This window comes from Charadrius vociferus, unplaced genomic scaffold (genome assembly GCF_000708025.1).
Source record: "Charadrius vociferus isolate BGI_N301 unplaced genomic scaffold, ASM70802v2 scaffold291, whole genome shotgun sequence".
NCBI lineage: Eukaryota > Metazoa > Chordata > Aves > Charadriiformes > Charadriidae > Charadrius > Charadrius vociferus.
In genome coordinates, this window is record NW_009646958.1 from 896,764 (window position 1) to 923,249 (window position 26,486).

General features: G+C 49.9%; 1 protein-coding gene across 1 annotated transcript in view; it reads left to right on the forward strand.

The window, feature by feature from the left end:
* The first annotated feature begins 6,303 nt into the window (after window positions 1–6,303).
* The window catches only part of PTPRS (protein tyrosine phosphatase, receptor type, S), a 98,049-nt gene continuing 77,866 nt past the window's right edge, over window positions 6,304–26,486 (forward strand). The window contains 2 exon segments of the mRNA XM_009895180.1: window positions 6,304–6,474; window positions 25,485–25,630. Of these exon segments, the coding sequence (XP_009893482.1) occupies window positions 6,387–6,474; window positions 25,485–25,630 (234 nt within the window). The 5' untranslated portion in view covers window positions 6,304–6,386.

Below are 26,486 nucleotides of genomic sequence, written 5' to 3' on the forward strand. Positions count from 1 at the left end.
CGCTTCCTGGCCACTGCAGATACATCACCACTTGTCAGAGCTGTCACTGCGGGGAACGTGGTCCAGGGAAAGTAATTTTGCCTGACGATTCGAACCCAACTTGGAGTTCTCTAGTCTCATTTCTCCTGCAGTGAAGACGTTTTAACCCTCTCGCTCTCCAGGAGCAACATCTCTTGCAACGCCCACATTGCTGAACCCCAAAATGCCTTTGCTTGGGGGCAGTGCTGGGCACTTTGCATGCATGGGAGGACCAGAAGTGCCGCAGGAAGAGAGAAAAAGAGAGTGTGTATGTGTGTGTGCGTGCAAATGCAGTGAGAAGCGCTATGACTTCATGCTCAGAACGCTGTCTTAGCATGCAGTTTCTTCTGGTTTCCCACATTGTAGAAAGGGATAATACTGTCATATTAAAGCACTTGGGGAAGTGGGGATGAAAAGCAGCGTATAGGACCGTGACAGTCCCGATCAAAGCTCTTTTTTCTCCATCTGTGTTTGTTTCCCTATGGAAGATAATACTCTGCCTCCTTCTTGTAAATATTTTTTTTAAGATCTAAGTAATTCCCTGATAGATAAACAGTCATGCTTAGCTCTGAAGGATCTCTACTGGCTGTTCTAATTGTGTTTACCAAGACCGTGGCCTGTGTTTTGAAGTGGGTTGGGGAGTTGCATTCGAGCATAAAGGAGGAACTGCGTCCAGCAGCTGCAGAGAGGAAGGGGCTGACTTGGAAATACTCCGACACCTCATTTTTTGGCCAGGATCGTGTGTCATTTGAGATCGGTCCTTTCTGCACAACCCTTGGAGCTGGGCACCTAAAGCCACCAGTTAGTATTGAGGTGACCTTTGCTGGTGGACGGGGGTTGTATTTGTTTTATTAAGGTGTACTGGGGAAGGTGGGTGCTGTGAGAGACAGAAGCACGGCAGTCCCCTGCGCCCCAGCAGAGACTGATCCTCTGAGCAGCAACGGGCTCCCACATATCCCGGGCATCTTTGCCGAGATGAAGTGGCCCAGGAAGCAGAGTCATTTGGGGGGTTTTGCTGGCCTGATGAGTGTGATTCAGCAGGCGCGGGAGGTCTGCAGAGAATTAGGAGGCTCCTTGTTGTGGGGGAAAGGATGTGCACAGTCCCAGCACTGGGTCTTGCTGCATCTTTTTAGCATTTTGCTTTTGTGGCTGGCAGGTTTGGTTTGCTTTTTCTCTCCCCTGAGCTAACCCTGAGAGCAGCAGCAACAATGCTGTTGCGTGCGGATCTGGCTCTCTGGGTGAGCTTCCTCGGGGGCTCTCCTGTCTCTAACCACGACGTGAAGTCGAGTGGCTGCTTTTCAAGCAGAGGCATCAGCAGCATCTCCCTGTGCCCCGACACTCGCTTTCAAGTGCCTGATAGGCAACTACGATGGCTGCGGTCTCTCCCCCCGCTATTAAATAGGGCTTAGATGGTCAGCATGTTAGTGGGAGAGGAGGGGGAAATGAGCATTAGAAACACTCACTTTGAAGCTCATGTCTTCATGCTCTGTTTCCCCAGGAAAAGAGGCTAATACTTGCCAGCAAAGCAACCTGAGTGTGGAGACATGGGCCACGTGGGCTTCCAGGGACAGCATTGCATGTTGGCATCTCCTTGCTCCCCGGCACACACGGGGACGGTCCCCTGGTGGGGTCCTGGGCCAGATCGCAGCAGGCAGCTGCCCGCATTGCACAAGCCGCCAGCACTGGCGTCCCCGTCCCAGCCCTGGCGGGGTTGGGTTTGCCGAGGGCAGGGTCTTAGATAGGAGCAAGATAGAAATGTGGGGTGGCAAATTTAAATTTTGTCTCTCCCCTCCCCAGGGGAGGTGACAAATGAGGCAGTGGTTGTGCTAAAAGCTTTTCTTTCTTTCTTTAAAGAGGTTGCTGGGAGGAAATGAAGTGACCCACTGACCTTTGTTAATACGCAGCACAAACTATGCCGGTGCTGCTGGAAGGAAAAGAGACCTCAGTGCAGCCCTCTGCCTGCAAGGTGTTTGCTTCGATTGATATGTCTAATGGGAGTAATTCTCCCGCAGCAGCTACTGAAAATGAAGATGTTTAATCATCCGCTAGATCTGCGTGGAACTTTTTGCAAAGAATTTCTTTAAAATCGCTCTTTTCCCTCTTTGCATACAGGTGAAACAGAAGAGAAGCCCAAATGCGTTTTTGTGAATTTTTTTCAAGTTGTTATATTTTAATGAATCTGAAATGAAGGCATGATCCCTCCTTCCTGGAGTTTTTTAAATGCAGAGCAAACGTTTCAATCACCGGCTCCCTGGGGGCCACGAAAAAGTAACAAATGGCAAAATACCCACATAGCTCTGACCCATCCCAATGTCTGTAACTGTGCAGACACTTGTTTTTAGCGGCATTTCCCACAGGCTCCCTCTTTAAGCAGTGGGAACCAAGCTAGCCAAACTGGTCTGGAGATAAAGCCCCCTCCTCCTATATCCCCTCAGATACCCAAAGTAGCTTAAGCGAGTTAGATGTCCCGCACCGTCTGAAATGGGAGTTACTGGGAGGAAAATCTTCAAAAGCATCTTAGCGGCTTAGGGTAAGTCCCTTTGACTCTCAATGGAACTTAAGCTCTTAAGAAATGTAGGTGCTTTTGAGCGTTTTACCCTTTGTGCCTAGCACCCTTGGGTCCCCGGAGATCCCTAGCTCAGTACTGGCTGGAGGAGCCACAGCAGGAGGCTGCTTCTTGGAAAGGCTTCTCAGTTGTATTATTTCTAATAATACTCTTCAAGACCCTGTGCTCAGTGCTTACAAGATGCACATGTACATGCTTAGAGCTAGAGAACAGGCAGTGCACAAGAATGAATGCCTTACAGGAGCTCCTTTACTGTAAGAATTAATCTTATTCCTGAAACGTGACCGTATCTAGCACAAATCTGACCCCACTGGGGGCCATGGCTTCACTTAATTGCATTCTTTAGCAAGGATTGAGGTCTATTAGGTGGTTTGCTTGTGTTGCAGGGGATCTTGTGCCAGAGAATGTAGTGAGGGTTTGCAGGTCTGTGGAGCTGTGCAGGAAAACTGCCATTATGTTTACTTGTATGGTGCCAGGAGCTTGGCTGGGTGCGCAGCAGACGGGCGGGAGGAGTGATGCGAACCTGCTTCAAAGAGCATAGACGAGGTAAGCTCTGCACATGCAGAGGAGGGGAGAGGATGGGTGATGAAACCCTTGTGATTTGAGCATTCTTCAAAGCAATTCCCACTTGAATTCAGCCCCGCCGGGAGGGCAGGAGAGCGTTCTAGCCTGGTGGCTGGCTTTCCAAATGTTGCACGTTCTGCATTGTAGGCAGGAATGGTGCAGTGGGTAGGAGTTTGTTTCCACGCTCTGTACTTCCAGGGTGTTAACCAAGAGTGCAGAGCAAAAGCCCCGTCCCAGTGTCTCTTTGCTACCCGCAGGGGAACCAGGTGGGTGCACATCTTGCTGTCCTGAAAATCCCGTATCCAGGGGGAGACAGCCAGTGACGTACCTGCTCTGAGGGATGAGTTGCTGGATTGAAGTTGACGTGTCCTAATATCTCTGCCAGCACTTTCTGTCTCCGTCAAGGGCTTGGGAAGCACATTAGCACCGGAGCGGAAGTGTCACCCTCTGGCATCTCCTTCTCTAATCTTGGAGCTGTTGCTATATCCCCTTTACCAGACCTTCTCTATCGGAGGCCATTATATGGCATGAAAAGCTGCGCTAGATGCAGGACAAGACCTTCTCTATCGGGGCCCATTATATGGCATGAAAGCCGTGCTACATGTGGGAGAGTGGAGCTGCCAGGCTCCTCTCTTCGGGGGAGGCGGAATATTTCCCTGACATGCTTGCATTCAGCTCCAGCATCGGGGGGACTTTGGGGGCGTGCTGCATGGGGCAGCGCAGCCTCTTGGCTGCTGTGAGCTGTGGAAGGTCGCTGGTGCTGCATTTGGAGAGCAGGCAAGGCTGAAGCAGATGCTTGGTGGCATTTACTGCGTCTGGGGAAGGGTGTAGAAAAACAAGAGTTTCTGAAATGCTAGCTGAGTTAGCCCTGTGGTGGTTTTTTTTTTTTAATATAGAGAATTAAAATGGTTGGGAGGATGCTAGCTCTCTCCAGCTCCTGCCCTCTCCCCCTCCACCCTCGCTGGGGGGAACTAGGAGCTGCATGACTGAAGCAGGGAGAAGGGAGAGACAGCGAACAGCAACACGGTTCCTTTTGTTGTGCTGGCGTTGGTACCACATCCCCAGTTTAATTAACAGTTACCATCGCAGCTATTCATAATGTTCCCGGTCTGTGCCCGCCTCTGACGACAACACAAGCAACCCCAACCCGTTGTTCTGCACCCTGGAACCCTGTGAACCCCCTGTTAAGTCTGGCTGGAGCCTCTGTGTGTTTCTCTAAGTGCATCTAGAACAAACATTTGAAGAGATTCCCAGTGGTGTACTCCAGATTTTTTTCTCTTTTTTTTGGTGAGAGTATCAGTATTTATGCTCGTTTTTTCACAAGCCAGCACTGGAGCACGATGGATCTAGACTAGCACAGAGCACACAGCAGAGGCTTTGTAATCCTCAAAGTGCAAGTCCAAAGCTTCTCTCTGAAAAGTTGCTCTTTAGGGCCGAGTACATATGGGGACTTCTTGTTTATCCTGGCTTTTCTTTTAATTCTGTACAGTTCGGCCTTGGAGAGTTAATGGGACAGAAAAAGATTAAAATGCCCCTTCACACTGCCTGTCCCGATGGTCTCATACCCTGATGTGTATCAGAAAGCTAAGCAACCTCACTATCCCCTTAGTCCTTTTAAAGCCTTTGATCACCGTACAATATCTCCTACCTGGCTTTTCTCCAAAAGGTGATAAACCCTGGTTTTGATTTTTAATTGGGGTAACTGATAGCAGGAAGGAATCTGTACAGATCTGAGAGCATCCTTCACACAGCTCTGGCCCATTATTCTGGTGCTCAGAGTCTGTCTGATGGAGGAACCTCTTCACCGCCGACCCCACGAGGAGGTTGTGGCTGCAGTTTTCACTCTAGTTTCAACCCTTCTGGGGCAAAGCTTGCTTCTGTCACTGAAGAAAGCGTTGACCAGTATTGACACACGGGACTGGGGTAGTTGCTAAGAATACAGCTCCCTTAATGCCATTCCAGCTTTGCAAAGGGATCAGGATAAAGCTGTAAGCAGGCAGCTCCGTTTGGAGCCAGGAGTTGTCTCCATGGAAATGTGCTGGCAGGGCGAGGGGAGCAGGCTGGTGTTGAGCTTCCTCTCCGCTGTCACAGCCATGCTAATACGCTGGTGCTGTCCTGCAGCCACATTCTGCCACATCCAGGGCAGAAGAGGTCAGGAGAAAATCTCTCCCGTGTCCCTTGGGGGTTGTGTTTGCCTGCTGTGCCTTTGGGTCCATCAGCATCAGCTGTGGTACCCTCTGCTTCAGGTTTCTTCTCTTCCAGTTTTGTGTTAGCTCAGATCACTCTGTGTGTTGCAGGTGGGGAAACTGAGGCACCGAGCAGGGTAGGGACTCTCAGACGTGCAGAGTCGCTGCTGTAATCCCAGCCACGGTAAGGAACCTGGGAGGTTCACCGTGCATTTGACTTGTAAGAGGGGCTTTGGGACACCTATGCAGTTTCCAGGGCTGAGGTCCAGGCTAGCTGTGTTGCGGTGAGTGCTGTGCGGCACAGAGCCTGCCTGGGCAGGAAAGAAATCCCTCCCCGAACTGCATGGATCCTCACCAAACACAAGGGACACAGGGAGACATCTCCTGCTTCATCTTCCCTCTTGTGGATTGTCTTTTTTTCTTTCTTCCTGGGTTTTTTATGTGTGAGGTTTCAGTTTTTCTTTGCCTGCCCTGCGCCATTGTGGAAAAATCGCCCTTTAAGAGGGTCCCTGGGCCCTGTCGGGTCACATCCCTTCACACCTCATTGCTCGTGTGCTGCTCGGCCAGCGCTGCCTTCCTCCCGTGTTGGGGAGAGAAGCCGACGGGCGTTAAACTTTAAACACAGGCTCTGCGCAGTTGGTGCCTTCCGATTACGCTTCTGTTTCTTGCGCTGTTCCCGCCCTTTGCGTGAGTGCGTGCACGGACATTCGCCATTACCTGCCGAGGCAGGGAGGCTGCTGCAGGCTGGCCTCGTGCCCCCACCAGTCCGCTTGGTGATGGAGCTGTCCCAGTCCTTGGTGGCATCAAGGCGAAGGGCTGCCTGGCCTCCCCACAGGGATTGTGTACAGCTGCTGCTTTCCCCAGACCCCGCTGCCTCTCCAGACTCCTTTCAGCTTCTCCCTCCCTTGGCGTTGTCGGCTGCCCGCCTTCCTCTCGCTAAGTGCTCTCCCCTTTGCATTTGTGCATCCGCAGGTGCTGACGACGCTGGGGAGACGCTGTGAGTCCTGCTGACCCGCAGCCTTCCCGGCTGGGGCTGAAGGCCGTTGCAGAGGATGAGGATCCTTCCCAGCCCTGGGATGTCTTCGCTGGTCTCCCTTGTGAATCTCCTCTCCATGCTGCTGATAGGCTGCGTAGCTGAAAGTAAGTGACTCTGCAATCCCTCTGCAATCCCCCTTCCCCATTTTTTCCCTCCCATGCTTCACCTCCCCTGGAGAAGGACAGCAGGAGCAGGCTTTAGTGCTTAGAGCCAGCAAACGTATCCCCCACCTTTTTAGTGTTAAGGAATTGCTTAGATCATGCATCTTAGTTTTCCAGCATCTTTAGCTTTCCACCGGTGCCTTCCTGTTGTTCCCAGTACCGCCTTAGAGGGACATCATAGGGCAGCTAGGTCCTCACAGCCTGCTTTGAATCTCGGGTTGCCCCTAAGACTGGCAAAGAGCTGAAGAGAAGGGGAGGGAACTGCCTGACAGCTCTTGCTGGAGCCTTCCTCCCCCTTCTCCCAGCCCCATCTCCACCCAGCTCGCCCGTATTGTCCTCTCCTGCTCTTGCCTTTCAGGCATCTGTCAGACACTGGTGACCGTTGTCCTGTTACTCGCTGGGGCTGGATTCAAAACAGCATCCGAAGAAAGAGTATTATGTTTCTTCTTCCCCTGAGTGAACCAGTTCCAGTTTAACACAGTTTTTATCTTTGCTCCCTTTCAATTCTTGCTTTAAAAAATGAAAAGGGGAAGAAGAAAAAAAGTGAAAATCTTCAGTGGCTTGAATGTAATGTTCCTTCGACATGAAGGCTGATCACTCGGGATCAGTGGGGAATAGAATCTTCCAAGCTGATAGAATTATGACTTTTTTTTTTCCTTCCCAGCAAAGCCGCTTGAAGCTGGTGAGAGGGCTGCTCTGGTCAGCGTAGCCCTTGACAGCTTTTAACGTAATCGCTTCGTTATCAGGGTTTATTAAGATGACGCAGTCACCGGGGATTGAATGGATCCTCGACCTTTCGTTGCTGGGAGATTTTTTTTTTTGAACAGTGCATTCTCTCTTCTCTGCAGTAGGCGAGTGGGGATGGATTTGCCCTTGTCTCACTCCTGAGTTTTGTTCGGTTCATGCTTAGGCCCTATTTGCAGGGAGAAACATTAATGTGCAGAAAGATAATGTTCCCTTTTGTTCTTCTTTTCATTTAATAAGCCCAGGAATTGAGCTGAGCTCTGGGAGGTTCCTTGTGGGGCCACTTTTTTGGTGTGTAGCTGTCGGTCAGTCTGTACCTCAAACGGTGCGACTGGTGTTCATAAAGACATACCCAAGCTTCCGTTTAAGCTGCCTGTCTTGAGTAGCAGGAGCAGTGTAGTTTTTGGCAGCAAGGAACCCGGCACGAGCTTTTTGCCCAAGTATTTATGCAGGGTCCTGCTTGTCCAGGGTCCTGCTTGGATGTTGCAGCCGATGCTCTGGTAAGTTCTTTATGAGCGCCCAGGGTAGGTGGTTGGAGCTAGCTGCTGCGTTCCACCTGGGCTCAGGGTGGCCTTGTTGGCTTGTGAAAGTGGACACTGGTGGTAGGTAAGCTGCTACCTGCATTGGCTCCTGCAAAAGCAGGAGACTGGAAGCATAAATCTCCATCCCTGCCTCTTTGTGCAGTAGTCAGGAGAGGAGGGAAGGCTTATGGTGGAAAATCCAGTGTTGGGGCTCCAGGGTCCCATTCCCACCACTGGTTTGCTGTAACACTCCTGGCCAAATCGCTTTGTCCTCTTGTTTTCAAAGTAAGCAGTGTAGCTTTGCAGGTGTGGATGGAGAGTTCATGTGTGTGCAAGTGCCTCTCCATATGACCAAAGCCCTGATTCATCTATTGTGATGTTTGAATGCCTGTGAAAACTGGTCTCCTTCTTTTCTGAAGTGTTCAGAAGCCTTGCGTGCTCGCTGCTGGGAGTGGGCACTCTGCAGAATCACGGCTTCTCAAAATGATGGCTCTGTGACTTCAGTTTTTCTGTAGTTTGGTTTTCCTAGGAAGAAACAAGCATCTTGTCTGTCCCTGTCTTCTGTGGGGTGAGATCTGCTCAGAGATTCCAACAGAGCTGGGAGATCCCATGTGCTATCTGACTGCTAGAAAGCACTTTTGGTGGAAGTGTGCCCGGAGGAAGGGCTGGTGCTGATCAGGCACAGAAGGCACCAGTTGTGTGGCCCAAGCCCCGCTGAAATCTGTCACTGCTCAGCAGACACCTTGCCGCTAGCAGCCAAGTTTCTCTCTCCTGTAGCTCTGCAGTGTCCTTGGATCCTGAACTGTGAGGTTTTGTGGTTTTTTTAGTCTTGCTGCTCACAGGTGTACATACGGGAACTTTGCAGGTTGCAGGGGTGGGTATCTGGGGCCGGGCTGCTCTTACCTGCTTGATGTGCAGGTGAAGTTGGGCCAGGTGTTGTCTCTTCTCCTAAGCTGTAGAGCATGCCAGCATCTCCTTGACGTGTTTGCCCTTGGGGCTGCTCCCCGTTATGGGCCAGTTGTTTGAATTGCTGTGCGGCTGTTGTTGTCTGCGTGGTGATGGTGAGCTGATAGCTCCTGATTTTGGAGGGGCTGCTGAATTCTGCCTGGAGAGGCAGCAGCGTCTGAGCTGGTCTGCAGTGCTCCCCACTGAGGCATGCAAACAGCAAACAGCTTTGTCTGTCACAACGGCGGAGAGTGTGTGAGGAGCTGTCACTCTGTTCTGACAATGTCCTCTCCCATCAGATGGCCCTGGGCTCTGTCACACTGCCTCTCGCGTAATCCCTTGGCCGGCATCCATTTGGCTGGCGCTTGCCACAACGCTGACCCGATTTCCTGCCCTAATTCACCGGAGGGGCTGCCAAAGCCTTGCAGCCCCCAGGGCGAGCGATGCCAGGCAGTGCTGGGGTGGTGCCCCTGCCGTGGTGGGAAGCCCACGTGGCAGGTAGGAAACCCCAAGGACGTCGGCTTTTCGAGGGCACCGTCTTCCCGGCTTCGCAGGGGAACGGCTCCCCTTGCAGCAAAGCGTGGGGCTTGAAAGCTTGAACTTGCCTCCTCTTCCAGTGCAGTGCTGGAGGAGCTGTGGCCTCTGCAATCACAGGACCATTAAAATACTTCCCTTGTTTCCTAGGCTAATTGATCTCAGTCAGTGATTTAAATCTTTCTATGGCAGGAACATTCTATTTAAAGGAAACTGCTATTTAAATTAAAAAACCAAAGCACCACACTGCTTTCAGCCTGCTGTTCTTCCTTGGGAAGCTGAAGAGGATAATAATTGAAAGGTATAAAGCAGATCTGTTTCTTCTCTTTTTCTTTGGTTGCATATGGACACTTCCTCTGTTTCTTCTGCATGGTCAAGGGCAGCCATAGAGCTGGAAATTGCTAACTCCATGATTATTTTCAGTGGGCTCTCATTAAATGGAACGTATTATCATTTTGTTGAGGATTGAGCTGGTTGTATGAGTAACATCAATGGTGTTACTGCAGTGAGTTAGGGGAGGCCTTTCCCAAAGCTGTGCCCTGCCAAAGAGGCAGGTCTCGTGCCCCTTAAAGCTTGTGGAAAACCAGACAGCGCAGACAGACAGATGAAGTCTGGATATGGGTCCGGGGAGGGGAATGGTTTCCCAAATTGCTGCTATACCTGGGCACAGGACCAAGCCTTGCTGTTTCCCAGTCATGCCCCCAGCCCGAGTCATAAAATCTCTGCAGTGAGCACCTTAAAACCATCTCATTTTGTGCGTACGCAAGATGAGTCTCATCTCGCCGGTTGTAGCAGAGCAGGATGTCTTCCCGCCTGCGCTGTGCAGAGTGTGGCTGCACCAGACTGGGGCTCAGGGCAGTGGTCAGGTACTCGTGCCCTCCTCTGCTACCCGAAGGAACAACGTGTCCACTTTAAGTGCTCCTCAGTTGCAGATGAAAAGCCACTTACTGTATAGAAATGTGGTAATTTTTATAACTGAAATCAGCACGCTTGCTGTTTTCAAGTGGATTTTTCCCATTGATTAAACCTTTGCGTTTTACAATAGTGCTTTGCTAATTGGTACTTTGCATACACAGAAGGCTGGTGTGTGGCTCTCCGCCCCAGCAAAGATTTAATAGCAGATGCAATAGTGAACATTACTTATTACTTAGGTTTCCTTCCTTTTATAAATCGCGTTATAGAACGGTTACTAGCACACTCTGAAGTATTACCATAAATAATTAAATCTAAATTGCAATTGACAAAATAAAAGAATAAAGCCCCTTTTATGATGCATTACCCTGGCTTTCTTCCTTTTTAATTGCCCTTGCTCTGTCGTTAATTTGCAGAACACAGTAATTCACGCCGGGCCCATGTGTGCGGGGGGCTCTCGCACTCCAGGAGCTGCAGTGCATCCGTGGAGGCTGGCAGCAGATGGCAGCAAGGGTTGCACCACGCGTGCGGGGCTTGCGGAGAGGATGGAAAACATGTGCGGTGGGTTGGGAGAGGAGCTCATCTCTTGTAGGTCCGTGTTCCTGCTGGCAAAGCAGCGCTGCGTTTTGGGAGCTGGTACAATGAAGAAAGGCGTGTGGAGCGTGTGTGCTCCATGCTGCGAGGTGTAGGAGCTGGCTACACGGCTTGTCTTGCTGAGATCCAGATCACAGCGACTTACAGGTGTATCTGACTCCTCTCCTCTGAGTGGTTCCTCCTGTGCTCTTATCCACAGAGGATTAGCCTGTGCAGCAGAGCTCACAGCTTTTAGCTCTGGAGGTCCTAGCTTTGATCTGTTGTTGGCCAAGACAGCAGTTGTCAGATAAGATGGTAGTAAAAATCAAGAAGACTCTATCTTAGAACTTGATAGACACGTTAAGACGACATCAGTGGGAAGTGAATCCTTCTCCGCTGTGGGAGAAAGCTGCTCCATATATAACTGTTTGAGACTGATCCACGAAAACACAAGAGCACTGTCCGAGGGAGGGAAGGTGTTGAAGTGTGGTGAGGCTGTATTGCCCCACAAGCGGCTCAGGCACACGACAGTACCTGCTGGGGGCTGAGGAGCCGGGGCGATGCTGCAGAAGGGCGTTTTCCCCTTGGTGGGTGTGGGCTGGAGGAGTAGCAGAAGTTAAGGTGGGGAGGATGTGCGGTAGATTGGTAGGCGATGGAGTTTCTACTTGGTGTTGCATGTTGTTTCTTCAGTGAGTAGAGTCTGACGGTGTGCAAGGGGAGGCAGCATCTGAGCTGTGTCCTCCCAGAAGGCAGAGGTGCGGATTTCCCTCCCCCAGATTCACTTGCTGCATGTGTTCCCCGTGCACCAGTTGCCTTGGTGGGCAAGGAGACACCTTGCTGTCCTTGTTTCTGAATTACTCTTCCCTTTGTCGCCTTCTCCGGCTGCCAGCTGCGATCCCGCCTGCGGTTGCTGAGGGTTCTGGACTAGTTGTTGTCCCACTCAAGGACACAGAATTAAGCTTCTGTGTCACCTTGTTTAAGTGTCTGATTAAATTAAACCTTGCCTGCCTGGATTGAGTGATGTATCTCTTTTTTTCCTTTTTTTTTCCCCCCCAGTCTTTTTCTTTTCTTTTTCAGATAACTCAAATTAGAAAGTTTGTGTCTTCTATAGGGCCAGGAGAGGAAATAAATCATCTTTTGAAAGAGCTTCCTTAGGGGCAGGGGGGGCTCTCACCTCCCAGGTCTCAGCTGTGCCCCACACTGCGAATGCTTATTAGATTAATCTCTGCTGAGGAGCACCTGGGGACAGCGGCAGCCACGGGTGTTTGAGACCCAGTCATGGGTGTCTCCTGGTAAAGGATCTTTTCCCAACCAGAGGTTCTTGCTGCTCAGCTTCATTAGATGGCTAAGTTAGGGGAAAAGAGCATCTGTTTGTTGTGTAAACAAGCGACTTGTGTGAAAATGTCATCCGTGTACCATTTGTGATAGAGAAAATGTACGTATTCGCCATACCTGGATGCCAAAACTAAGGCTTTTACCCTGGGTCAGGCTTTACCAGGAAGCCCACACTTACTTCTTTGCGATGTGCCCCTTTGGGTGTGCTTTTCACCCAGACAGTTCTTGCACAGGCCGTCAGGAAGGACAGGATCTTTCTGGTATCTCACCAAGACACTGGGTTACATCAGCTTTTCATCTGCCTGGCAAGGTCTGTGTGGTTGTGTCTTTTCAAGACCAACTGGATACAAATCTCCTGGGTCACTAAAGGGAATCTGCGAGGGTATTCCCACCCTTTCTGTGGCCTGGCAAGCCAAATATCATTCTTAGAAGGCAAAGCGGAATGTTTTTCAAGGACGCCCGACCAGAGGAATGTCGTTCTTCAGTGTGCGTGGGATGGAATCTGGGCTCGAGCTGGCCTGTGAGACTCAATCTCTGAAGAACAGTTTTATTTACTCTGTGCCACTCTTCCCCTCCAGTCAAGGATGTTCTCTTGCAACATAATTGGTCCCAGTTCCCACCTTAGAAAGCTGTGATGTTCCCTGCACTGCAGCTGCCTTTAATTTTTTGGGATTGCTAAAGTTCATGAAAACAGTCACGTTTTATGCCATCTGCTGCATGTGGTGGAGCTCACCATCGCATGGGCTGCGGGCTGAGGACCGGCTCGGGACTCAGGAGCATGCTCGCTCTGAGAATGCACCCTCTCAACCCTCCTTCCCTCCTTCTGCTTGTCTGGATCTGCTTTTTTGAGCAAGGACTTCTCTCGCCATGTTCTTGTCCGGTGTAATTAGTCTCAGTCTTGGGTCGAGGTTCTCATACCGCAAACTCTAAATAGTCGTGTTACGGTTTGGCATGGGAGCCACCTGTTCCGTCCAAGGGCACAGCAGATAACAGCGTGACTGTGGAAGAGATCACAGCTAACCTAGACCTGAAGGTTGCCAGGAGAGAGCATTATAAATATATCTTGGACATCTACTGCTAAGATTCTGAAAGGGGATATTGCAATGAATGATTTGAACAGTTGACATGAAGGAGTATGGACTGACCTGTTTTCACAGTATCGTTGCGTAGAGAATTTTTAGCATGTCCCATCTTGCTTGTTGCAGACATGAAACATCGCTGCTTCATACGAGGTTGGTTAAAACCAATGCCGCTAGTTTCATCTGAAATGCACAGAATCATTTCTGTTTCCTTTTGAGGCCAAGAGGAAAAGCAAAGCTTTAAAAAAGAAAAAAAAAATAAATAGAAGGAGCTGCAACTGGTTTAGCATTCCACAAAGTTTCTCCAAGTCCTCCAAACCTTTAATTGACTCAGGAGCATAAAATTGAGAAGGGGAGAGAGTGAGAGAGCGTGTGGAGTGGCGCGAGCGATTTGAATAATTTATTGTCCTTTGAAGTTGCAAGAGAAATTTCAGCTGCCTTGGGGAGTAATTTCTCCCCATTCTGAAAGGGTTTCTCCTTATTTTAAACTCATTCAGAGGATGATAGTTTTGCATTTTCTGCATAATTAATGAGCATAACTCCCCCCCACTCTCACACAACCTCTAAAGAGTGGTGGGGTGATGAAACTTGGTGGTTTTTTTAATTAATAAAGTCAAATTAATTTGGCTATGTCCTCTTCCTCCCTCACCTCCGTTAGAATTCATGGATTTATTCATAAATTAGTCTGAGTGCCGACACTTACAAATCTTTAGTGTGGACTTTGATTTGTTTGAATGAACTTCTAAAAGACAGTGTAGGTTTTTTTCAATTCAGCTATTAAAGATCACCTTGAGACTGGCGCTGTCGTGATCATCCGGTGATCCAGGAAGATCCTTCAGCTCTCGTTTGTCTGTCTGTACGGGTAGGATCTGTTTGGTTTTGAGGGCTTTCTGTGTGGGTTTTTTTTTTCTTTATGAATGTTATGATACTCCCTTTTCCTTATAAAATCTGTTAATTGTAGTTAATTCCAGTAGCTGCCACTTGAGGGACTGCCTTCACCTGGAAGGGTAAGGCATCTTCTGCCCTGGTGCCTGGAGGGGCTGCATTACAGCCTTCTGCAGAGAAGCCATCCCTTGCAGCTCTTGGCAGGTGTCAAACCCAAACGGAAACCTGTCCTACTGAAAAAAAAAAAAAGCACCTTCCTCAGTCACTGTCTTTGATAAAAGAATTTAAGGGGTCCTTCGTGTTGCTTTTCCATGTTTCCATTTCTTTCTTGCTCATGTGTTGCACTGTTTATTGGGCTTGCTGAATCTCTAGTTATCCCAAAGCTGAATTCGGTAGGTTCCCACTGCTGTCGCTTCTCAGCACTGTTGTTGGATTCTTCCTTTTTTGTTCTTTTGTGTTTATGTGCCCGCTACAAACCTGAGTGATGAGTATTGTGGTTCAGAGACAGAAACTATAATGACTCCTGTGGTAGGAGTCAAAAGTTTATAGAGTCACAGAATGGTTTGGGTTGGAAGGGACCTTTAAAGGCCACCTAGTCCAACCCCCCTGCCCTGGGCAGGGACACCTTCCACTAGACAGGGTTGCTCAAAGCCCCGTCCAACCTGGCCTCGATGTTACTGTTATAATAACGTCACGATTGTTAAAGGCGGTGTGCTTCCATTAGCTTTATTAGGGGTTTGTTTCTTGTTTTCAAGATCTCCTATCTTGAGCTCCCTTGACATCCCTGTCCCACTACTGATGAGCAGTACAAGCTCACAATACACTGTTAAGACCCAGGGTAAGGTGTTTCAAGGTTGTGTACCCAGAATCTCCTTTTGTTCCATGGAAATGTGGGCTGAAGTCTCTTACCAGAGGTCGGATAGGAATGATGTATCAAGCTTTTGACAATGACCAAAATTCTGTGCTCTAAGAGTTGTACCTTGCCCCTTTCCTGTAGACCTGGAGATTGCCTCTCTTGCCTAAAAGAAAGAAGCAGAGGACAGCTAGTAAGTGGAAGTAATATAGCTTTTATTTACAGGAGTAAAAGAGCAGAGTTTTATCAGACTCTGTTTTGTTTATCTGGTGTGCCTTTCATCCCCAAATGATCCCTACAGGCGCGTATTAGCTAGCAAATCTTGATGGGGATCGTTCATCTGTTGCAGTGCTGCAGCCCCTTCTGAGCGGGCGATGCAAGGCAGGGGACCCAGCTATGTGTTTACGTTTTGCAAAGGTCTTTGTCATATCACTAAACCAAGGATCTGAACTGATCTCCCTGATCACATCCTTGGGGCTTCTCGCACTGCGCTTCCTCTGAAAGACCATGCGATGCAGAAGCTTGTAGCAGTTTGTTTTCCCCATTGCTGCTGACTCTGCTGTCACTTTTCAGCGGCTCAGGACCTCTGCTGGGCTATATTAAGATGGCATCCCCCCCTGGGAGTTGGGATCCTTGCTCGTTAAGCTTTTTCGTCTTTCAGCCTTGTCCCATAGGAGGTGGTTTTTCATGTTCTGGTATCCCCCATAGACTCTGATTCTTTAGTGACTCAGAGCAGCGGAAGTTGAGTAAAGAGCCAAGTCCTTTCTAGCTGCGTCTTTTCTAGGTAGGGGGTGAATTGAGCTTCTCCAGGATGCCAATATCGATGACACGGCTGGAGTAGGAGCTGTCCTAGCAACATGACAAGGGGAGGGAGAGCTCCCTGCCTTAAGCTTCTGATTGCAAACAATCTGGGATTGCTGTCATGGCACTGATGGACAAGGGGCTCTCATTAAGTTGCCAGGATAGCTCCTTGGGTTTCTTGCTCTTGCTCTGCTCTGGGTTATTAAGCCTTGTTATAGGACTTGTGGACAAATATGGAATGAGATGTTGTTACGGTTGATTGAAAGGACTTGTTTACCCGCAGGGTCCTGGCCTGCCACGTTGCTGAGGCTGCGTGTGCTCCTGTGCTTGCTGGTCCTTCAGCAGCTGATCCCAGGGCTGCCATCTTACATGACAGCATTGCTTGTCTGCTTCCACTCTCGCTGGTCACAAGAGGCATCCTTCTTCCTGGCATTGTGGTGCCAGAAGGTGAATGAGAATCCTGGCTGGAGGTCCATCTGCACTACCACCTGCTTGCTCCTTTGCCCCTCAGTGTGGTCTGTTGCAGGGAGGGCGGGAGGGAGAGCTCTGTGCTGGGGGCAGGCGGTAAGCAGAGAGAGAAGCAGTTGGTACTCCTGAAGCACTCCTCATCTGAATTGGTATGAGAAGGGAGATGGGGAAACTGAGGCACAGGGAGAGGATACTTGTGGAGCGGGGCCACAGAATGCATTGAAAAGCAAACTCTGTCATGTCTTCTAGACCACATTTTGTCATCCACATACTCCATACATGCTAAATGCTGCCTCTTTTCCATCCTTTCTTGCATTATGTGCAGAGTCCCGTTCTGATGCCCCACACCAGCTGCCTGCCATGTTTGCTGTCTGCTACTGCCAAAATACCGATCCCTTCACCCCCAATGTCAATCTCCTATTTCTTACTCATTAAACTGAAGCCCACGTGGTGCTCTGGGCTTCCCCTGTGCCACAGCTCACAGGATGGGGAGTTTCTGGTGTGCGCACGCTACGTGGCGTAAAATGACCGGATACCATTTTTCCTGGGTTAGGGAGGGAGGGAAGAAGGAGATCCAGAATACATCCCACTCCCTGTAGAACAGGGACAGCTCTGTTCTATCCTGTCCTGTGCAGCAGTTTGCATCCTGTCTGTGTGTATCATTACAATGTGCATATACATTTGCATAAATCATGGTTGGAAGAATGCTTTCCTCAGCTGTCACTAGGGCCGGGACTGATCTGTGGCAGTGACAGATACCCTTTGCGCTATGGGGAAAGGTGGATCCTTTCCGTACATACGGGTGTATGACGGTAGCCTGGAGGAGTCCTGCCGAAACTGGATGACTTCATCCTAGCTGCTGTTGCCATGCGATAAGGCACAGTCCCATCCCTGAAAACTAGCAGTTTAAATAGACCAGAAGGAAGGATTACGCTTCCCCTCCAGCAGGCGGGATAACGTGGTTTTTCTCACCTTGGGTGTCAGAACTAGGAATAGATCTCTGGTAGCCTCAGTCTCATCCTGCTGCTACAGGCTCGTACCTCCTCTTCCAAAGGGTCTGTATCCGAGTGCGTTGCAAAGAGAAGCCTGAAGGCTGTATGGATGTGCCAGATCCCCAAAATTACAAGCCTCGTAGCAAGAACAGCTTGGCATGGGTGCTGGCTCTGAGGGGTCTGCTGCTTCATCCCGGCTGAGGGGATGTGGGACTGGCAGCGCCGGCAGGCGTCAGAAAGGACGGGTGTTGGGGCTGTTGGACAGCCAGTGAGGTAAAGGCGTATGAAATGTGTTCTTGATCTTTCTCACCTATTTTCTACGCCTGTTAAATCCCCTGCTGGGTCACATCCTTCACTGCTGTCCTTTCTCTGGGGCCTTGCAAGAAAGGAGAGAGCGGGTAATCTTTCAAGTGACATTCCCTCGTGTCCAACAGGGAAAAAAACCTGCCTTCACCTGCTCATAGCCCAGCTTTTCTGAGTCAGGTAAGGGCTTCGGTGCATCAGCGGCGGGGGAATAGCGAGGTGGAAGTATTTCACTTCTGAAAAAAATGTCCCCAATCTTTTTTTACCCTCCTTTCCCCAACCTTGCCGGTCCCATCTCCCTGAAGGGAGCCAAGAGCTGCTGACAGTAAGAGGAAGTCTCTGTCTGAAGCCTATAATTATCCTGTCTGCCTTCCCAGAAAAGGCCAGTTGGGGAGCGAGCGTGCTTCTGTTTCATGGACAAGCCCTGTGTTCTGCTGCCTCCCCAATTACTGCTTAATGGACTTTTTATGATGATAAGACGACTGGGTTGGGGAAAAGTTATTGACGGGGAAATGGAATATAATTCACTCCCTGTTTGTTTTTTCTGTCAGAAAAACCCTCATTTTAATTTTATTTGTGAGGCACTGAGAAACAACTCTCGGGGAAAAAAAGTGCAAAATCTATCAGTAAAACCCTGGATTTCAAGGGGACCAGAGTCTCTGCAGAACCTCTCCAAAGGGTGTTTTCAATCTTGTTGAGTGTCTCCATAGAGACCCTCCCCACAGCCCGCATCAGTCCTGCTCCCAGTTTGCAGCTCTCACTCCTCTCATGAAGAAAAATGTAAATTATGGAGCCATCTTTCTTGCCTTTACCCCTCTTGCAAGCTCCCCCGCTCCCTAATGCCGCTGCTTTGAAATACGTACCCATTCCAAACATCGCATTCTTGCTCCCCACTCTCCATCTGTCTCAAATTTGGCTGCTCTCTCCTGTTTTCATCTGCTCCGTGGTTCGCCTCCTCTATCTAATCTTCACTTCCTTGCTCTGGCTCTGAACACCTCCCTCCTCTGCATCTTGCTCCAGTTCTCTTGCATTTTCCCTGTTGATCTCTCCCTATCTGATTTTCCCGTCGTTTCTGCCTTCTGCTCCCCTCGTTAGCTCCCCCATTTATTGGTGTGACAAAGCTGCTCCTCTGGCGGTGCCTCCCAGGCTGTCCCCAGCTGCTCGGCACTCCCATCCCCATCCCTCAAACACCACGGACCACAGCAGCGCATGTGTGTAAAACGCGGTTCCTAAACCAGCAGACAAACACTCGGTGCATGGCCGGACCTGGATTTCATGTTCCTGGAGAGGTTTTTAGGAGGGGAGATGAAAGCACTGCTGGCCAGGGCTGTAGCTGGGGGAGTACCTTGTGCTCCTTCTCCGGTTGTGAGCCGGTCAGCAGTTGTGGAAAAGGGAGATGGAGTTTCACAAGATCAGCAGAAAGTTTCAGTCCAAAAAGCAAAGGGAAGGGGGGGGGGGGGGGGAGAGGAGGAGAAGAGGGGTGTTTAACCCTTTGCATGCCCATGAGAATCCCTGCCCATGAGAACCCCATCGGATTCCTTCCTGGTTGCTCTTGAGGTTAGCGAGGGGTGAGATATAATGGAGAGATGTCCCCGTTCAAGCTAACTTGACCTGGTTGTTGGGAGATTGCAACGCTTTTGTCTGGCTTTTGTTTTTTATCTTCTTCTCCCACCAAGAAGTACATGCGGAAGAAGGTCTCTGAGTTCTGCCTGTAGTAATTTTTTGTGGCTATTTTATTTTGTTTGTATTACAGTATTTAGAGGCTGTACCACCTAGAGTGTTGAGTGCTGAACAGATCTGTTCAGAGACCGTCCTTTGCTCCAAATTACTTGTAGTGTCTAGACCAAGACAGGCAGGTGTGAGAAATGAGGATTGTCACCTCCGCACGATGTGTGGCAGACTGAGGTGCGGGGAAGGGTGAGTGCCCAAGGTCAGCCGAATTTGCGTCAGAGCCAGAGATCTGAATCCTGATTATGGGAATCATCTGGAGCCTGGAAGAGCAAATTGGGGTGCGCTAACGCTACCGGCAAAATAACATTGATTGTAAATGGCTTAATGGTCTTCTCTTTTAACTTTGTTCTTGAAAGGTAGGTGTGCCTATATGCACAAAAAAGGGTGTATTTTGATCAGCTCAGTATTTTTGAGCTAGGGTAAAGGTTGACAGTGGTAACATACCCTGAATCTCTCTTGTAGTGTGGGCACGCACTCACGGTGGGCAGCTCCTCAGGGAAACGTCAGGCTCAGCACCACGGGGCCGTTTGTTGAAGGTCAACCAGGAACGGTGGGTAAAAGGACGGCTGCCGTACATGTTTGGGAAGGCTACGATAAGCCAGCCAGACGGCAAGAAAATGGCCTGCCTGCTGTGCTCTTGCTCTTGCTTTAGTTTCAGTGGTGGGTCTCGGCTACAGCGGAGAGCCCCTCCGTTCCCCAGGGTGCGGATAATGAAATGAGTGTTTATTCACCAGCCAAGGAGGAGCTGGAACCTGGCACTTGGTGTGCCATTGCCGTGGGTCAGTAGTGCCAGAGCGCTGACGGCAGGGACCGGGAGCACCAAAACTGGAAGCAAAACCTTTTAAAATATGCATTTTTGTAACTGGCTTTCTTTTGTCTCCATGGATTGCTGCCGCTGTGGGCGAGGGGCCCTTTCAGCCGGGCTCACGCTGCTCTCTCTGCTGGGGCCAGATGAAAGAATAAGTGGTTTGTCTTTATTTGTGGTCTTTTATTTCCTGGGGGTGGCGGGAGGGGGCTGCAGAAATGGGGGGCGTTAAGCACAGAGGTGAATTTCGCCATCTAAAATGAGCACCAGGAGGAAGCAGAGACGTGGAGGCGCCTGACTGCGGCCCCTCAGGGAGAGCCTGCGGTGTGAGGGGATGGTTTACACGCACACTGCCCGTTTCCTACCCAAAGCTGGGGCAAATAATGCAGTCGGGGACCATCTTCAGGCCTGTGGGGCTGAGGGGCCATGAGTCGGGCCTGTGGGGAGATGGGCCCATTACGATGGCGGTGGTGCCTCCAAACCTCCCCTGTGGCTATCGGGTGGCAGGAAGATGGTGGACATGTCGTCTCTACTCTGTGGGAGCAGCTTTTTGCCTCAGACCTGCCCCAAAACTGGCAGGCTGTGGCTCAGGAGGGAGGACAAATTTAGTTCACAGTTGGGTCTTACAACCATTTTGTCAGCAAAGCGTGTGGGGTCTTCTCTTCCCCCATGGCGGAGAGGTGGAGGGCTGCATGTCGCTGGCCAGTCCTGCGTGTAACGGGACTGAGGGCTTTACCTGAAGAGGTTCATGGTGTGGCGCAGGGTCTGGCCGTGTGTGTGCTCGTGCAGCCCAGGCCGGAGGGAGAGGGGGCTGCTTTCAGTCCGCTCTTGTTGGCCAACCCCATGCCTTGCCCAAATTGTCCCGTCTTCCTGAGCCAGCACCACGGCGTTTTGGCTGTCAGGGGATTGATCTGGCAGGCCGGCACGAAATGCTGTGAGAATCAATTTTGTCTCAGAAAGGCCCAGGGGAGTCAATATTTCCCCACCAGGACCTGCCTCTCTCCTTCCCCTCATTCAGGCTAACTGGTTGGCCTTAGTTTCAAGGGAAGGCTATCGGGGAGATGAGGAGTGCGGCTGGCAGCCGCCATACTGGTTTTACACAGCCCTCTGTACAGCCAGGGCTTCGTTCACCTGCCGTAGCTGAGCCCATGGTAGTTTTCCCCTCGGATTTTCAGGCTGTCTCTCCCATTTTGTGGCAGGAGTGTACTGGGGGAGCGTGTTGAAAGCTGCTCCTGCCCTGTGGTGTGGCCTGCGGAGGCTAAATGCATCCCTGCCCTCCTTGTCCCTCCATAAACCCACCTGTGGAGCTGGCAGGAGGGACAGCCATCTCCGGCTGGAGACCAGGCTTACAGGAGGCAGGGAAGGAGGATCCGTGGTGCAACCTCGTAACTGTGCTTTTTCTTTTTCTCCTCCCTGCACCCCTCTCCCCTTCAGCTGTCAGCTCAGATGTGTTAAATCCATTTGCGCTCCTGCCTCTCTCCCACCCCTCAAACAACCTCTGGGTTCTCCATTGCTTTCTCTGTCTTTGGCTTTTGATGTTTCAGACAGGCATATGGTGGCCGGCCTGTCTCCCTCGCTCCTTGTCTGTCACCTGCTATTCACCATGGCAGCAGTTCCTGAGGGACATTTGGGTTTAAAGGGTGAGATGTCCCCTCCTTGTCCCCACTCCCGCATCTTTCAAGCTTTCCTTGCTGTAAAGCTTCTCAGACTGTTTTGTCATCTGTGCATCATTAGCAGGGAGATGTTGGGGTTTTTTTACATGGCTGCATTTGAAGAACTTTTTCTGCTTTGGTGTGACATGAAAGAAGGAGGGGAGGAGAGGAGAGGCGAGGCAAGGCAGCAGCATTTTCCTCTTCTGTGAGGAAATCTGCCTCGGTGAGCAGCCCTTGTACGTGGGCTGATGTCGTACGGTGCTCCTCTAGCGTGTGTGTCTCAGGGATGAGTAGGAGACCCCACCCGTACCACCTCGCAGCTTCTTCGCAAAATCTGCGTTAGAATTCACAAAATCCCAGCAGCGAATGTGCGTCATGTCCCTTCGGAACAGATGCCGACACCGCCCATGTTACTCTAGGCCTGTGCTGTGGAAAGTGAAGCCCAGTGGAGGTTTGGAGGTTGTCTGCACCGGGGTGACCGGCAGGGTGAGCGCGTGGTCCCGTCAGCTGCCCCCGACAGCCGTCGGGGGCACAGGGCAGGAGCAGAGCTGTCTGGAAGGGGTGGCAGAGGTTAGGGCAGAGGGCAGACGGTGTGTGTGCTGAGCGTCTTTGCAGATGCAATTACAGAGCCGCGGGATGGACGGTGAATATGTGTCTCTTCCTTACAGTCCGTGGCAACTATCCAGCATGTCGCTTGCCCCGGCCGTTGCTTTTGGGAAGTGCGTAGGCGCTGGGCAGGAGCAAAAGGTTCAGTTTGACTTGATGGCTTTCCATTAAGCTGTAGAGAAGAATCACAGGTACGCAGCAGCCATCCGGTCTTTTCAGCCTTCTCTCCGGAGACCCGGACCCCACAGGAAACCTCTTGTAGTAGGAAAATTCTTTCAAGCTCCAGGTTTTTCCATTCCTGTTTTGATACTGCAAAAAAGCGGGTTTTGCTACTTTGTAAGCAGAGAAAAAGACAAATCTCTTGTGACCACTGGACCTAGGTGGAACTCAAACCCAGCCTTTCCAAGACTGACTTGCTCTTAGCTATCCATGATTTGTGAAGTGATCTAAAATCTGGATTGCAAGTATGTCATCTGGAAAATGCCTGTCTCTGCTTTTTATTTATTTATTTAAAACTGAGGGCCTGCAATCTTGGCAAATGAGGGGAAACACATAAGCCCCACTGAGTGGGCTGCTAGTGCTTCACTTTTACATGGCGCCTTGTTCCTGCCTTTGAAGCCTTTCAAAGCAATTTGCAGAGCTGAAGACTGAATTCTGACTGCATGTTTCCCTGCAAGCTGCGCCTGGCACGGCGGAGCTGTGGCAGTCCTACGCAGCACGTAGGAATTTGTTTCGGCTTTGTATCATCACCACCTTGCCTGCGATAGCGCTGGCTTTCTCTCTCCCAGAGGGGAGAGGGTTGTTCTGCGGTTGGCGTGGGCTGAGTGACAAGCGCTGCAGTGACATGGGGTGCATCGGTGGAGAGCGCAATGGGTGATTTGGAGGGGGGAGGAGGGGGGAGGAATCAAAGTCTGGAGCTCAGAGGCTTGGGCAATTTTAAAATCAACAATTTAGCTTTGATTTTCACCGATTTTCCAAGTGAGTAGTAAAATCTAATAGATTGGTTTTTTGTTTGGTTTCTTTTCTTTTGTCTCTCGCTGTCTAAGAGTGAGTTTACCGTAGCAGTTCAGCAGTAGAGCGAGCTCAGGAAGGCGGCGTTCACAGAGCAACTCACCTTCCCCCTTACCACACACAGAGTCAACAGAGGTCCCCAAAAAGGGATGCTGAGCAATGACTCCAAGTTCACTATCTTTTGGAGCACCGTGCCTTTCTTCAGGACAGAAATAGAACCTCATTTTTCTCCTCAGCTGTGCTGTCGTCATACTGCTTGGGCTCGTTTAAATGTATATGTGACATTAAGGGTTATTAGGGGCTTTTATTTTAAGAATTGAACTTGCATCAATAAAGTGTTCTTAAAAGCCCAGGATGTTTTTGGCTGTACCTTCAGAATTGACTTCTGCTAACTCTTCAGATATTGAACTGAGAAGAGAGGAAGAAGTCAGGTTGCGGCCAGAGTGAGCGTTTATATTTTAGCCTGAAGCAAAGTTTTGGTTTTGCCTTTCTCAGATGGAAGACAGATTCCCCAGTGCCAGTACCTCCAGTGGGACTCGCTTGATAACCTTTAGCTGTAACATTGCAAAGAAGACTCTGACCTCTAAATATAGATTTGGATATTTATAAATCTGATGCTTTGTACACACAGCATTCGGTGGTGGGACGTAAACAGCTCCAGCAAATTGTATTTACCTCCAGCATGGAAACAAATGCTTGATTGCATCACATGAGCTTGCTCAGTGGCTTTTATTTATATACTGCTGGCTACACCAGGCAGGGCAGGGAGGAATGCTTCCTTTTGTCTTTCAACCCCTAAAAGACCCTGGAGACTTCTCTCTAGCTTCCATTTGCCCTCTTCTTAAGGTCTTTGGTAGGCTGTTTACATCTCATTTTATAGACTCTGAGTACGTACATATAAATACACACATTTCAGAGTCATGTGGTCTACTTTTCTCAAGAATAACAGACGGCAACTTTATGATCTGAGTGATTTTATTTGAACACAGCTGTGGCCTTGTGATTTAAATATTTCAATAAATTTTAAACTAACTAGATGAGAGGAAACTGTGCAGGAAAAACAGGTTAGAGCACGGAAGGAGAATTCCCTGAGGGTAGAGGCAATATGGGCTCTGCACGAACACTCCTGACCTCATCCTCCTCTCATCAGAAGGCCTTTGACTCCTTCCTTGGTCAGAAAGCCCATCCCAGCATCCTTTCCCCTCCTTGCAGAGGTGCTCTTGAAGACAGTCGGACGTAGATGGAAATCAGTGGCAGGGGGTGAGGGAGAGGTGCTGCGAGCTCAAGCGTTGTTCCCTTGGGTCCAGGCTGGCTGAAATGCAGCCCCAGGCTCTGAGTGTGTTCAGGCATCACTGCACCTTTGAGCATCTGGTTATGAGAAGAGTTTGAGGAGCTTTTGGCTTCTTCCTTCAGCAGTGTGAATTCCTTGGTTTTCTCAGATGTCTCATGATGCGAAGCGGGGAGAGGAGGGGAAGGGGGAACTGCAGGAGCAGACGGCAGACTTGGCTGCCGTGCTCTTGGTCTTGACAACTGGATTGTTTTGAAATGATCACGACTTCAGTTTGTTGGGCTGATCCTGTCAACTCGCCTGTTCCAAAGGATGGCGTGCCTGTTGCTGTATAAATGTACCAGTGAGGACCAGGGGAAAGATTTGTAGATAAAACCAGAGGTACTGCAAGCCAAGGAGGTTTCACATCCCAAAGTCACTGGCATCAGCCTGTTTCACACCATCATCCTCAAGATCTCATGCGCTCCATTTATTTCATGGTCCTTCTTCCACCTTTTGCCCCTGCCTGTGTTCCTGTAAATCTGCTAGGATCTGAGGAGTGCAATTCAGTGTTTCTAGATGTTGTTTTCAGCTTTACCAACTTTTGGTGATGATCATTAGATGGGCTTTGGAAGGGCAATTTCCCCTGTGCAAAACAGTTCAGAAGTTCACTTTTCGGAAGTAAGAGAGGCTTTGCAATGTCGTCGCATTGAAATCTCTTTGTAGGATCAGGCCCCTAATCATTTTGTGCTGCAGCTTCTTCATTTGTAAAACGGAGGTAAAGACTGTTTGTTCCTAAAAGGTCAAGAGGTTTAATTTCATCTGGGATCATTAGAGAATAGCAGTGATAATGCTACTGTTAATTACAAACAGCGTTTATTAGATTTTTTTTTTCTTTCCTTGTGCCAATGGTGACACTTGTTTTTTTTCTTAAAGGTCCCCCTGTGTTCATTAAAAAACCTGTGGACCAAATCGGTGTGTCGGGAGGGGTGGCCTCCTTCGTATGCCAAGCGACTGGAGACCCAAAGCCACGGGTAACCTGGAACAAGAAAGGAAAGAAAGTGAACTCTCAGAGGTTTGAGGTAAGAGATGTCCTTGAAATGTGTGTCTGTGTATATATAAAGAGAGAGAGACCGACACAACGCAGCCAGTGCTCTTCTTTGGCCATCCTGAGACCTGATAATAAAGGGAGGTTTGGAAGGGGAGGAGTTTTAACAGCAGGAGGAGTGAAATGCAAGCTCTTGGCCATGTCAACAGCTGGGTTTGTTCCAAAGCAAGAGAGAACTTGGCTCACGTACATTATTGGCGTTCTTTCTTTTGTTTTGTTGGGGTTTTCTCCCCTCCTGGGGTATAACATAAAGCTGCCTTCTTCCTTCCCTAAGACACCCCAACTAAGCTGATACTTCTTCAGCTCTGTAAATGCACCTTTCGTACCCATCCATGGCTCGTTATTTTAACCCTGGGACAGCCTGGAGTAAACATTACAGTTGCTGGCAACCAGACGCAAGCAATTGGTATTGTTTAGATAGAAATGAGAGTGGAGGAACAAGGACTAGGAGGTCATCCTGTGGAATTTGCTGTGAGACTCAGCCCTGCCAAGCAGCTGTGTGCTGAGAGGAGCTTTGTGGTGTCAGCTGCCCATGCAGATGGAGGAATAAGGCGGGGGTTCATTTTTATTTTGTTTTCGCTTGGTCTGTTTCCTCCTCCTTCATCACAGTTGAACTCTGAACACCCACCCCGCACACATCAGCACCGTGGCTCATCCTTTCAGGGCGTTTGAGATGTACATGGCAGTTTCAGTGGGTCAGTGGTCAGGGACAGGGTTTGGCATGGGATGGTTCTCTTGTCACCTTGAGGTCAGTGGAGAGACAAGTTGACCGTGTCAGTTGTGTGTAGGGGATTGTGGGGCAGCTGCTGAAGTGTGTTTGTGAGTGTGCA